At 38.8% G+C, this 13,463-nt stretch overlaps 2 protein-coding genes across 2 annotated transcripts in view; one reads left to right on the top strand and one right to left on the bottom strand.

The window, feature by feature from the left end:
* The window catches only part of Slco1a5 (solute carrier organic anion transporter family, member 1a5), an 88,755-nt gene that overhangs the window by 17,164 nt on the left and 58,128 nt on the right, over positions 1–13,463 (top strand). The gene's annotated exons all lie outside the window — the stretch shown is intronic.
* On the bottom strand, positions 1,998–7,393 carry Iapp (islet amyloid polypeptide). The gene is made up of 3 exons (NM_010491.2): positions 7,308–7,393; positions 6,887–6,981; positions 1,998–2,512 (listed from the first exon to the last, which is right to left on the bottom strand). Exons 2-3 carry the CDS (start codon positions 6,967–6,969, stop codon positions 2,314–2,316), a joined length of 282 nt encoding a protein of 93 aa, NP_034621.1. The 5' UTR covers positions 6,970–6,981; positions 7,308–7,393; the 3' UTR covers positions 1,998–2,313.

Here is a 13,463-nt window from a genome sequence, read left to right as displayed (position 1 = left end):
TTTTTTTTCTCATTTGGGTTCTGAAATATAAGATTAAAAACAAAACAAAACAAACAAACAAACAAACAAACAAACAAAAAACCTCTATCATAGTGTTTGAAGCAAAGACCATTATTCTCAATGCCAAGTTTGTTGTTTGTCAACTTAGGAGTCAACTCAAAAAGAGACTTTTCAGGCACTGCTCCGTATAGGAGAAGCTATGATGCACACTAGAAGGGGAAGACAAGTATTTTTGCTTGAATGTAAAATAGACAGATTGCCTGGGTCATAGGGTCAGGGTATTAGGCTCAGGACCTAATTCTTTCAGTTACATGATTTTGCATGAGTCAGCTCATTGACATTATTTCAGAAGTGTACCAATCTCAAAGGGTTTTATAGGATTAATAATGACACAGATAATGAAAATATAAATGTACCTGGATATTATACTTATTTCTTTCTTTAAAAAATAATATATTTTAGTATTTTTAATATGTAGATGTGTATTAGTGCAGATGCCCATAGAGGATGTAAGGGGCTGTCCTAAACTCTTGGGTTGGGCTACAGGTGCTTGAGTCCTCTGCATGAGCAGCAACTCAGAACTGCTGAGCCATCTCTCCAGCACTGGTTCACTCTTTCTTTCTATTCTCTTCTCATTTATTTATTTTTTGAAATGTTATTGATTTAGTTTATAGATCTATGCATTTGTGATGCACAGGCAGGCAGATTTCTGAGCTGGAGGCTAGCCTGGGCTACAGTCAGGGTTCCATAGTGAGACCTCAGTTTGAAGAATGGTATGTTACTATTATAGACATTTGTGTGCATTAATGTTATTTCCAATGGTTCCAATTACAGTCATGGAAAAGCATGTGGATTATAACACTGATTTATACAGTCACACCATTCTTCCATTCTTCCGTGACTGAACCAAGAGAATAAGTTGACATACAGGTTTGGTTTCCACAAATCTGTGTGGTCTCTTAATTGAAGGCATGCAGAATAGAAGACAGGATCCTTTTGAAAATTATGTTTGAGTTTTGCGGAAAGCTTCTTCAGCAGTATAAACATGTCAATAAAGCTTTCTACAGAAACACACACACACACACACACACACACACACACACACACACACACACACAATAAGCCCCTCGTGGACACAAGCAACTTTTATCCTTAAAAACGGCCTCTTCTGTGTTTGCTAGGCCCCGACATAGTCTCACAAGAGACAGCTACATCTGGGTCTTTTTGATAAAATCTTGCTAGTGTATGCAATGGTGTCAGCGTTTGGAAGCTGATTATGGGGTGGATCCCTGGATATGGCAGTCTCTACATGGTCCATCCTTTCGTCTCAGCTCCAAACTTTGTCTCTGTAACTCCTTCCATGGGTGTTTTGTTCCCAATTCTAAGGAGGGGCATAGTGTCCACACTTCAGTCTTCATTCTTCTTGAGTTTCATGTGTTTAGCAAATTGTATCTTATATCTTGATGCTCACAGTCAGCTATTGGATGGATCACAGGGCTCCCAATGGAGGAGCTAGAGAAAGTACCCAAGGAGCTAAAGGGATCTGAAACCCTATAGGTGGAACAACATTATGAACTAACCAGTACCCCGGAGCTCTTGACTCTAGCTGCATATGTATCAAAAGATGGCCTAGTCGGCCATCACTGGAAAGAGAGGCCCATTGGACACGCAAACTGTATATGCCCCAGTACAGGGGAATGCCAGGGCCAAAAAAAAAAAAAAAAAGGGAATGAGTGGGTAGGAAAGTGGGGGGGGGGGAGGGTATGGGGGACTTTTGGGATAGCATTGGAAATGTAATTGAGGAAAATATGTAATAAAAAAAACGGCCTCTTACTACCAACAAGAAAAATAAAATATAGAATTAAAATATTTTAGTTAAATAAGAATAAGATTTTGCTAATTGATTTTGAAATACCATCTGAGCAGGTATTTAGAATGCTTGTTTTCCCATTGTCTAGAATCAGAAATGTACTATTAGTTGTTAACGACTTGTCAAGTTTCATCATCCCATGGTCTTCTTTATTGTTAAACTTGAGTCATAGAGGTACAAGGTAAAAACAGAAATTTTAAGTGTCCCTAAAATATAAATGTATAGCAAGAACATGTGTGATTAGAGACATTGACTTCACTCTGAACTTGATCAATACTCAGTTTAAAGCAATTCTTAGCATGAGAATTTACACACACAGTCATCAAGCACAAGCACATTGTGCATTCTCACTGAGGGGGGAATGAAAAAGGTACTGTTAATATTCAGGAAATCACCAGAGCATTTACACATAAAGTATTAAGTGCTGCAGAAGTACATTGACTTTAAACGAGTAAGAAATCCAAGGATTCCCTATTTGGATCCCCTGCCGCATTCCTCTTGCCATATGTATTCGATCCCACGTTGGTTGGTGGGAGGACTGGACCAAGGTTGTTGCTGGAACGAACCAAAAAGTTTGCCAGGCGTTGTGTGGCACACGTGGCCGTGTTGCACTTCCGTTTGTCCATCTGAGGGTTGCTACCACTGAACAAATAAGGAAGAAGAACCAGGTTGAGAGGCAGCCATGTTACCTTCACCAGTGTACATAGTCAATGACAGGGAGAATTTCTATAATAGTCACTCAGTGCTTTCGTTTGCAAACATCTGTGTTACAGATAGCTAGAACATGCAGAAGGATCAATTTCTGGCTACAAAAATCACACAACACCCTTCACCGGAATTAGCATTGCGGTTCGCAGTACAAGGAGTAGCTCTTGGATTCTTGGCATTAATTCTTATAATAATAAACTCTTTGTCTTATCATCTTCTGAGTCTTGTTGATGGACTTATTTTCTGTTATTTAAAAGTAAACAGTATTTTTGATAGGGTTCTTGAGCTTACTCAATTAAAATATCGGTGCAAAGATGCCATAAGGGAACTCTGCAGTGTGCAACACTGAAGACACTGTGCAGAGATAGCTCAGGTACAGGAAGATACATACTGAGTGAACGCATGAGGCATCTCACACAGTCACATTTGTGAATAAACAGGAAGTGGTGTTGGCCATCGAATGCGCATGCACACATAGCAGGTTACTAACCAATAGGCAGTGAGGTGAAGATGTTCTCAAGCTCTCTGGTCAGCAGTTGGCCCGCAGTAAAAAAGATTTGCATGCTTAAACTTTTGTTGTGAGAGCAGATCTCACATTGAGTGTTCGTATTACAATGAAAAGTGTAGAAACACTATGAAAGGCAGGCAATGTTAGGTGATTAAAAGGTTATTTAAAAGTTACTATAGAGTCTATGCTGTAAAATCACAGGAGGAATGAATTGATCACTGTCCCAGCACTCTGCTACATGGGAGTCCTTGGCATGAATATGTAGACTGCTGCTTCCCAAAATCTTCATTGTAGGGCTAGGTTAACTGTGACAGCTGGAGTCTTTCTATGTCAAGGGTTTTAAAGCTCATCACATTTTTTAGCCCCTAAACAACTGAATAAGAATAGCAGCATAACTCAGAAATTATAACCAGGATTTAAAGCTCATTTGGAATTTAGCTTATTTACTTACGCATTTACTTATGTTTGAGACTAGCTACAGTGCCCAGGCTGGCCTTGACCTTTCCATGTAAGCCAGGGTAGCTTCTAACTTGTGTTTATCCCACTTCTCCTAAGTGTTGGGTTTATAGCTCTGTACCATTCATTCCACCCAGATTCGGACCTTTATTTGAGTCATTTACTCATTTCCTCTCTACATTCTTGGAATAGCTAATGTCTCTGTTGGTCAGCTTTCTGCTAGTATAAGAGCACCTGAAATGAATCAAATTAAAGACAGGAAAGCCATTTAGGCTAAGAGTTCTGGAGGGTTCATTTGGCCATTATTGTGGATGCTGTGGACACAGTAGGTAGTTGTGAGAAGAAGCAAGCTGGTAATTGCTGGCAACCAGTAAGCAACCAGTAAGCAAGCAAAACAGAAGTGGAAAAAACTGTTCCCCAAACCTCCTTTGAAGGCACAAGACCAGTGACCCAAAACCCCAATTCTGCCCTCACTGTTTCGAAGTTTCTACTGCCTTCTCTAAGTACCATGGGTTAAGGACCAATCTTTTAAGACTCAGAGCTTTGAAAGATATTTCAGAAGTAAAAACTTTGTCAATGTACTTTCAAAATGGAATTGTAAGTAGATATAAAATAAGAACACTCTCTACTGTCTTGGTTAGGAAGTGTTTTCATTTTCAGATTCATAAAAATGAAAATACTGTTGAGGTTTGGATGCATGTACAGTGGAGAGGAATAAGTTCTGGGTTTAACTATTACTTGCCCACAGCAGATATCACACCACTGGGGAGTCAGTGCAATAGGTGTCTCCCTGTGAGGACTTCATGGAGGAAGTTTTGACTCATTATCGCCTCTGTGTAGAGGTGTCCTAAGTCTAAATATTTTATATGAAAGATTTAAATTGTTTTTCTTTCTCACCCTGGTACCTCCAATTACAGAAATCTCTTCAGCAGCATCAAGTGACTTGGTTCTCTGTTTAGTATAAATACACAATAAAGAAGTAGGCAGTAGCTAGAAGAAGCCCATTGTGGGACAGGCCACAGAGGTTTGTTTTAATTTGTTCATTTTTGAAGCAAGTTCCCATTTGTAAATCTCAGGCCAGCATCATCTTCCTGCTTTCTCTCTATAGTTCAGGGATTAAAAGTGTGTGCCACCACACTCTAGGGAGGACCTATATTTTTGGTCTCAATAATATTGTCTTGTCTTTGAAACCATATTATACAAGAAAATACTTAATGTTTAAAGAGTTTTGGCAATGTTTCCAAACACCAGATATAAAATTTTAAATAAGGATGGCATTTCCCAAACTGCAGCTAGGATTAGAAGTTGCTCTGTGAATTGGAAAACTGATAGATAGATAGATAGATAGATAGATAGATAGATAGATAGATAGGTAGACAGACAGATAGATATAAGATAGTAGACATCATGAACTATTCCTGCAGTGTAATCTCTGTTTGAAGATGCTCTTGGCAGTGATGGGGGCATAGTATAGAGTTCTTTACAGGCAAGTTGTGGGACTGGACTGTGCCGACTGACTAGAGGGAAATAACAGCATCTTAAGTTATTCTAAATAAAACATTGAGTTAATGAAAGGAGCACTACTCCTCATGAAAGACTCATCAAGAACTCTTAAGCTTGTTTTATAGACATGAAATTGCTCCCCAAGGGAAGCTCCTACCTAAAGGTGATGTGAGCATGCCAAAGACTCTTCAAAAATAATTGTTAGGATGCTGGGAAAGGGTGAACCAGCTAGTGCAAGAAATGATAACCCTACTCTAGGCATTTTTCTTAAGGACTTGCCTACATTAACATTCATATTTAGAGGTATGCAGACATTCCTGGGAGCTCCCAGTGATCCAAATACACATGAGCATGTATATGTGTATCCCCATCACCAAAAAGTCACTGATGCAAAGATGTGCGTTGAGACATATTAAAGACATCTTGTTAGCATGTACAAGATAAATGATTATAAGAAAACACAGAAAATAAGGTGTCAGACAGTAATGCTGTAAATTATTCTATTTTGGAGTAAAAGATCATCCACAGACACACCTGCTAGGGGTACTGAGCAAATCTCTGTATGTACAAGAAGAATGATACAAATTACTACCAGACACATTTGTTATGCTATTGAATTTCCCATAATCATTCAATTGTTCTGCTTATCAGAAATTTCATATTGCTTTTACGGTTATTTTTAACCATAAAATAAGCCAATTGAAAATTACAGTTAGTTCTGAGAACACCCAGTGAAACCAGGTAACTCTTGAAATGACAAAAACCATTTTCTGATAATTCCTGGTATTAGTCATAAAAATGATGTAGAAATGTATGCATGCACATTGACACAGACATTCACCCAAGAACAAATACACCAGGGAAAATAAAGAGATGATGACGGTAATTCTAATGAGAGACTTAAATTACATTCCTTTTCAAAAGGAAAATTAATTCTTCATGCTATCAACGAGTGCCTAAGTTTGTTCTTTTATGAATATATGGAGCAAATTGATTTAGGCACAAATTCTCATTACCTTATTTAAATGAGATTCAGAGATTTGGACTCAGGAATCTTTTAAATAGATGGAAAATTACAGTTTTAAGTGGCTTCCATTTGAAGGTTGTAATTACTATTATTCTGTCAGCTGTCTTAAATTACCTTAGATTTCTTCAAACTACCATTTAGTTTTCTTTATTTACCTTTGAAATTTCCAACAAACCTTCCTCAGAAATTATAAGTATGTATAGTCTACACATTACAAACATTTCAGGTTTCACTAATTTATATCCACAGGGGCTCAAAAGTCATTTTCTGATGTAAAAATAACTTCTTATAACTCTGTAATGTCACAGTATGGAATGACTTTCGAATGACTTTAAAACTAATTTTGAAATTTAACTTCTTAAAATCATTCATTTGCTTCCTATTTTTTTAAAGTAAAATATACTTACAGACCCTCTGGAAGAGGGAGAAGAACCTGTTAGTATCCACCAGAATTCCAACTGATATAAAAACATTTTTTTAAAATTTTTGTTGATGGAATTCCTTCAGTTTCTTTTAGTACTGCAGTCACTCAGTGTGGATGTCCGTGTTTCAGTTGCCCCACCACCCCACCCTGGGTTTGCCCCTGTATGTCCTAAAACATGTTCAGGCAGACGTCTCTAAGCATGCCTGTCTATTAAACATCAATCCTTAGTTGCTGACCTTGTCCTTAAAGAACACAGGGTTATGAAACCACTTAGCTTTAAGTACTTCTCATAGCCAGGATTTGCTTAGAAATGGAATGGTTTACATAGCAGTGCAGAATTCTGATTTCCCCACATTTTTCAAAAGAAGTAGAAATCTTCAGGTCACCAACCTTCTGACAGGTGTAGCTCTCAAGTGGTTCAGTGCCACAGAGAGGATGAGGAGGACAGCTGGCAGTTTGGAGATGCACATCATTTCTCAAGATCCCTGAAAAGAAAAAAAAAAAACCCACAGAAATCAAGCTACCTCTTTCTGTTCTGATTGATGCAAGTGTAAATTGGAACCATCAAAGAAAGTTTAAAATGTATTTTACAAAGATCTCTGTTATTTTTCCTTTTTTTTTTTTTTACTGATGCTCAACACCTTTGAAATAGTACCAAATGTTCAATTTTCTTTGTAAAACAACCTGAGAATTTCTATTACCATACACTATTCTTTTACTCTTTTTCCTGAAATGCGTGCGTCCTACAGGTAACACAAAGATTGTTTTCTTTTACTAAGTATTATCTTCCCAAGCACAGGGTATCCTTTACCTTTCAGTGGTCCGAGGCAGCAATATCAGAAAATGCTTTGACAGCCTGAAGCTTCAGGAACTACAGCCCAAGTCTGCATGCACGACTTGGCAATTAGCAAGCTGGCTCTTATATATCCTTCAACTTGCTTAGCTCTGTCACCAGAGAGACTGTCATTAATGTCCATCCTGTAGATGAAAGGGTTTCATTGGCAGATGGAGCAGGTGGGCCATCAACACATTAACACTTAGGTAAATATTAGTAGACCACATACTGAGTGCCTTTGTGTGGGTGATGGCGCATCAGGGGCCGTAGGCGTTTAGAGTTTCATTTTTTTTTTTGTGAGATACAAGTGAATTTTTGAACAATTAAGTCTGACAGTAAGGAAGTGACTTTTTAAAAGATAGTAATTAGGAATAACAATAAAGTGTATTTATATGCAAAGAGAATGCTAGGGAAATGGAGAAGTCATAGCCAAGGGCAAATGATCCATTTTCTCAGTGTCATGGATACTCAGAAACATTTTATCATACCACAGTAAGAACTGTTTTTAAAAAGTACATAAACTGGACCCCCGACATCTCTCAAACACTGGACTACTAAACAGACAGCACACACCAGCTGATATGGGGCCCCCAACACACATACAGTAGAGAACTTCCTGGTATGTGTTCCTTCTGAAATGATGCACCTAACCCTCAAGAGCCTGGAGGCCCCAGGGAGTTTAAAGGTCAGGTGGGTTGAGGGTTGGGGGCATCCACATGGAGAAGGGGGTGGGTGGAGAGGAGGTATGGGATGTGGAGCAGTCGGAGGGTGGATGGGGAGTGGGGTGGGGAATGGAATACAGAGTGTAAAAAGTAAATTAATTTAAACAAGTCAATAAAAAACCCATACAATAAACTGCATTATTCAATTACTATAAAAAGTACATAAAAGGAAAAAATAACTGGACTCAGATTTAAAAAAAAATCTACAGGGAATTTGGAGGGAGTGTGTGAAGTACAGAGCATTCTGGGAGCAGCTGGAGGGAAGAACGGGGTTGAATTTGTTCAAGGCACATTTGTATGCATGTATGAGAATCTCTACGGGTAAAGAAACAATGTACATCTTTAAAGGAAAGCAAACGTCATTCATAAAGATATGCAGAACACCAAATCTTTCTGTCTAAAGATTTATTTATCAGGAATTAGACAGACACCTCATTTTACATAGGCACATATCGTTTAATCATTATTGATTGATTGGTTCATTGAGTAGTTGGTTGACTGTATGTGTTCACGTTTAAGTGTTTTTTTTAAAATTAATTTATTTTTTACACTCCATATTCCATTCCCTGCCCCTAACCACTCTCCCATTGCTCCACATTCCACACCTCCTCCCCAGCCCCCCCCATCTCCACGTGGTTGCCCCCCTCCCCACCTGACCTCCAAACTCCCTGGGGCCTCCAGTCTCTTGAGTGCCTTTATGTAGCGGCCTGAGGACAACCTCAGGAGTCAGCCTTAGAAGGGCTAAGTTGTCTTCACTGATACAGAAGCTATCATTGACCTGGAACTCATCAGTTAAGCTACTATGGCTGGCAAGGGCGTCGATTTTCAGCTTCTCTAGTTCAGGGATATGATGGACATACCATCACTCCCTACAGTTTATAGAGGTCCTAAAGGCAGGTTCTTGTGTGACTCAAGCTCTTTACTGACTGAGTTGTCTCCTCAGCCCCTGATACCTTATTTAAATGGAGTTTGTCCTACAACAGCTTTCTAAGAGAAAGAGCACAGGAAAATTCATGGTCTTCTGTTTCTAATCATATCCTTATTCCATTTAAGAGATTCCATATTGTTCTGACATGCAGCCTCATGTTGCCCAGTCTGGTATTCAACTCCATAGTCGAGGATGACCTTGAACTCTTAATCTTGCCTCATCTCCAAAGTGCTTGTATTGCAAATGCCACTCCTGGGTTTTAGTTTAAGTTCACTTGCCTAAAAGTGTATCCTTATGTATGATAGGTAGCATATACTTTTTATTTTTACTCTTGAAGACATTATATGTCAGCTATAACCACTTAACTAGCCATACCAGCTTAACCACTGGTATGTCTAAAAAGAAAAGTGGTGTCCTTATAGAGAGAAGTAGTTCCTGATTATACTGTGTGAATTTTATAAAACTCTGTAGAAACCCTTTTGATCTTTTCTTTATTCTTGGCCTATGAATTTTCATCTGATGTATTTTGGGCTATATTTATCATCAGAGTGGAAAACCTGCATTTTAAGTATATAAACTTGAGCCTTCCCAAGATGGGATTGAACCGAAGGTTCCCTGAACACTAGGCTCCCTCCACCACTGAGTGATAGCCTCAGCCCCCCAGCATCTCTTTTGTTTCAGACACTGAACTGAATAAGGGTTGGAGAGGTGACTTAGAGGTGAGGTGGATTAAGTTCCCACTGGATAAACCCTCAGGTCTAGCTGGTGTAGAGGCTTCAGCAGATACTAATGGAGAGAGTGACAATGAAATCATCCTAAGGGCATTTCAGCCTAGGATAGCATGTAGTCAGGGATGCTCGAGTGACCATTTCAGCTAGAGTCAGCCAACCTGTGAAGCCAGTGCAGCCCAGCAGCCCAAAGCTAAATCTCTCTACTGGCTAGAGCTTGGGGAACTGTGGGACTCTCCCCCATGAACATCCCAGAAATAAACTGTATCTTTAGGTTTATATGAACATGGAGTAGGGAGGTTGTCCTGAATATAGGGGCAAAATCTTAATGAGTCTTGCATGGAGTGAGTCTGATTAATTTGCTCATTTTATTTCTCTTACTTAAATTGTTTTCTGTGGTATTCATTTGAGTAGGAAGTTATAATATTTCATGAAATATTCCAAAAAGTTCTTTAGACTTAATATACTTACCTCTTTGCATTGTGTGTGTTATAATTCTGTACAGATACGAACAGGTACTTTTAATCTTAAAAAGAATAAACACCTAAAGAACCACTATTAAGATATGTATCTGCTTGGAAGAAACACAAAACTAAAAAGTTGGTGGTAGCAATGAATTAGTAAGAATTTACTATGAGGAGATCTTGTTGACAGGTAGAGATTGGTAGGGAAGGCTTTGGACAATGGCTTAAATGGAGGGGTATATAGTCTCAGGCCCCAGAGATTTTCTGACCCATTAGGGATCTGTGGGGGTTTGTGAGTGAAGCTGTGTATTCTTCAGTTTGACTGATGTTCCCCAAAGTCAGTGCATATAATATTTTAGTCCATCAGTCATTTGGTGAGTGAAACTTACCTAAACTTTGAAAATACATGTATTTGTTTATGGAGGTATCAATTCTAAGTGTTCAGTAATAATTTTATCAAAATCCAGTGATGTTACTCCTCTGCAAGGGAATATGTTTGACCCATTTCCCTTCCCTTCTCTTCTTTTCCCTTCCCTTCCCTTCCCTTCCCTTCCCTTCCCTTCCCTTCCCTTCCCTTCCCTTCCCTTCCCTTCCCTTCCCTTCCCTTCCCTTCCCTTCTCTTCTTCTTTCTTTCCTTTCCTTTCCTTTCCTTTCCTTTCCTTTCCTTTCCTTTCCTTTCCTTTCCTTTCCTTTCCTTTCCTTTCCTTTCCCTTTCCCTTTCCCTTTCCCTTTCCCTTTCCCTTTCCCTTTCCCTTTCCCTTTCCCTTTCCCTCTCCCTCTCCCTCTCCCTCTCCCTCTCCCTCTCCCTCTCCCTCTCCCTCTCTCTCTCTCTCTCTCTCTCTCTCTCTCTCTCTCTCTCTCTCTCTCTTTCTTCCTGTGTGACAGGGTCTTACTATGTGTAGAGAAGGACATATAACTCATCTCTATAGCTTATGCAAGTGTCATGGTTAAGCTTTGTCAACTTGACACAATATAGAATCATCTGAGAGAAGAGAAAAAATAGTGTCCATTGAGTTGGCTTGTGTGTGGAATTATGTATGTCTGTGTGGATTTTTCTTTTGTAGTTGTCAATTGATAATGTATGACCCCATTCACTGTGCATATCACTATTCCTAGGCAGAGGGTCCTGCACTGAATTAGTCCACCCAGCCAGATCAGCTGGCTTAATACTGATAGTTGATGATTGACAGATTTCACTGACAGATCATCTTCACATTCTAAAGTAGATTTTTGATAGAAAGTTCTGAGTGCTTCCTTACAGAAATGCACAGAGAACTTGAGCCTCCCAAAATTGGTATTTTGGAGTTGTTTTACTTAAAATAACATCAGGTACACAGACAATGTCATCCAGAGGAAAGGAAAGCAGCATACTGGTAAGTCCAATGGGATTTTTTTTTTTAAAAAAGAGTCTGAGTAAGTTTCATCTATTTGCTATGATGTCTAACCCTTTCAGCTATTGTGGAGATGAAGTTGAAAGCAGATGAATTTCCATGAATTCATAATTATGGCCTGGTTAGTAATAAATGTAAAGCATCATTTACTTATGTTAATCTGTACTGGTGAGTCATGGTTAAGTCTTTTGCAAAAACTTGGGGAAATGAAGCCTTTGGCCATGCCAATTAGCACCATGGTTATTTGTTTGGCCACTCTGTCGGAGACACAGCCAAGAAGAGTAGATGGCAGGAAATGATCAAACTCAGGGGTGAAATCAACCAAATGGAAACAAGAAGAACTATTCAAAGAATCAACCAAAGAGGAGCTGGTTCTTTGAGGAAATCAACAAGATAGATAAACCCTTAGCCAGACTCACTAGAGGGCACAGGGACAGCATCCTAATTTACAAAATCAGAAATGAAAAGGGAGACATAACAACAGATCCCGAAGAAATCCAAAATGCCATCAGATCCTTCTATAAAAGGCTATACTTAACAAAAGTGGAAAACCTGGATGAAATGGACAAATTTCTAGACAGATACCAGGTACCAAAGTTAAATCAGGATCAGGTTAATGATCTAAACAGTCCTATATGCCTGAAAGAAATAGAAGCAGTCATTAATAGTCTCCCAACCAAAAAAAGCCCAAGACCAGATGGGTTTAGTGCAGAGTTTATCAGACCTTCAAAGAAGATCTATTTCCAGTTCTTACCAAATTATTCCACAAAATAGAAGCAGAAGGTACTCTACCCAATTCATTCTATGAAGACACAATTTCTCTGATACCTAAACCACAGAAAGACCCAACAAAGATAGAGAACTTCAGACCAAATTTCCTTATGAATATTGATGCAAAAATGCTCAATAAAATTCTCAGTAACTGAATCCAAGAACACATCAAAACAATCTTCCATCATGACCAAGTAGGTTTCATTCCAGAGATGCAGGGATGGTTTAGTATACAGAAATCCATCAACGTAATCCACTATATAAACAAATTCAAAGACAAAAACCACATGATCATCTCATTAGATGCGGAGAAAGCATTTGACAATATCCAACACCCATTTATGATAAAAGTCTTGGATAGATCAGGAATTCAAGGCCCATACCTAAACATGATAAAAGCAATCTACAGCAAACCAGTAGCCAACATCAAAGTCAATGGTGAGAAGGTGAAAGCAATCCCACTAAAATCAGGGACTAGACAAGGCTGCCCACTTTCTCCCTACCTATTCAACATTGTACTTGAAGTCCTAGCCAGAGCAATTCGACAACAAAAGAAGATGATGGGGATACAAATTGGAAAGGAAGAAGTCAAAATATCACTTTTTGCAGATGATATGATACTATATATAAGTGACCCTAAATATTCCACCAGAGAACTCCTAAACCCGATAAACAGCTTCGGTGAAGTAGCTGGATATAAAATTAACTCAAACAAGTCAATGGCATTTCTCTACACAAAGGATAAACAGGCTGAGAAAGAAATTAGGGAAACAACACCCTTCTCAATAGTCACAAATAACATAAAATACCTTGGCATGACTCTAAGGAAGTGGAAGATCTGTATGATAAGAACTTCAAGTCTCTGAAGAAAGAAATTAAAGAAGATCTCAGAAGATGGAAAGATCTCCCATGCTCATGGATTGGTAGCATCAATATAGTAAAAATGGCTATCTTGCCAAAAGCAATCTACAGATTCAACGCAATCCCCATCAAAATTCCAACTCAATTCTTCAACGAATTAGAAAGAGCAATCTGCAAATTCATCTGGAATAACACATAAACCTAGGATAGCAAAAAATCTTCTCAAGGATAAAAGAATCTCTGGTGGAATCACCATGCCTGACCTAA

The sequence above is a fragment of the Mus musculus genome, chromosome 6 (genome assembly GCF_000001635.26).
Source record: "Mus musculus strain C57BL/6J chromosome 6, GRCm38.p6 C57BL/6J".
In the NCBI taxonomy this organism is placed as follows: domain Eukaryota; kingdom Metazoa; phylum Chordata; class Mammalia; order Rodentia; family Muridae; genus Mus; species Mus musculus.
This window is presented reverse-complemented; position numbering and strand designations above follow the sequence as displayed.

Coding starts and splice junctions, on each gene's coding strand:
- Iapp (NM_010491.2), bottom strand. CDS start 6,969: ATGATGTGCATCTCCAAACTGCCAGCTGTCCTCCTCATCCTCTCTGTG. Junction 2,513..6,886: donor AGAGCTACACCTGTCAGAAG/GTTGGTGACCTG, acceptor TTATTTGTTCAG/TGGTAGCAACCCTCAGATGG.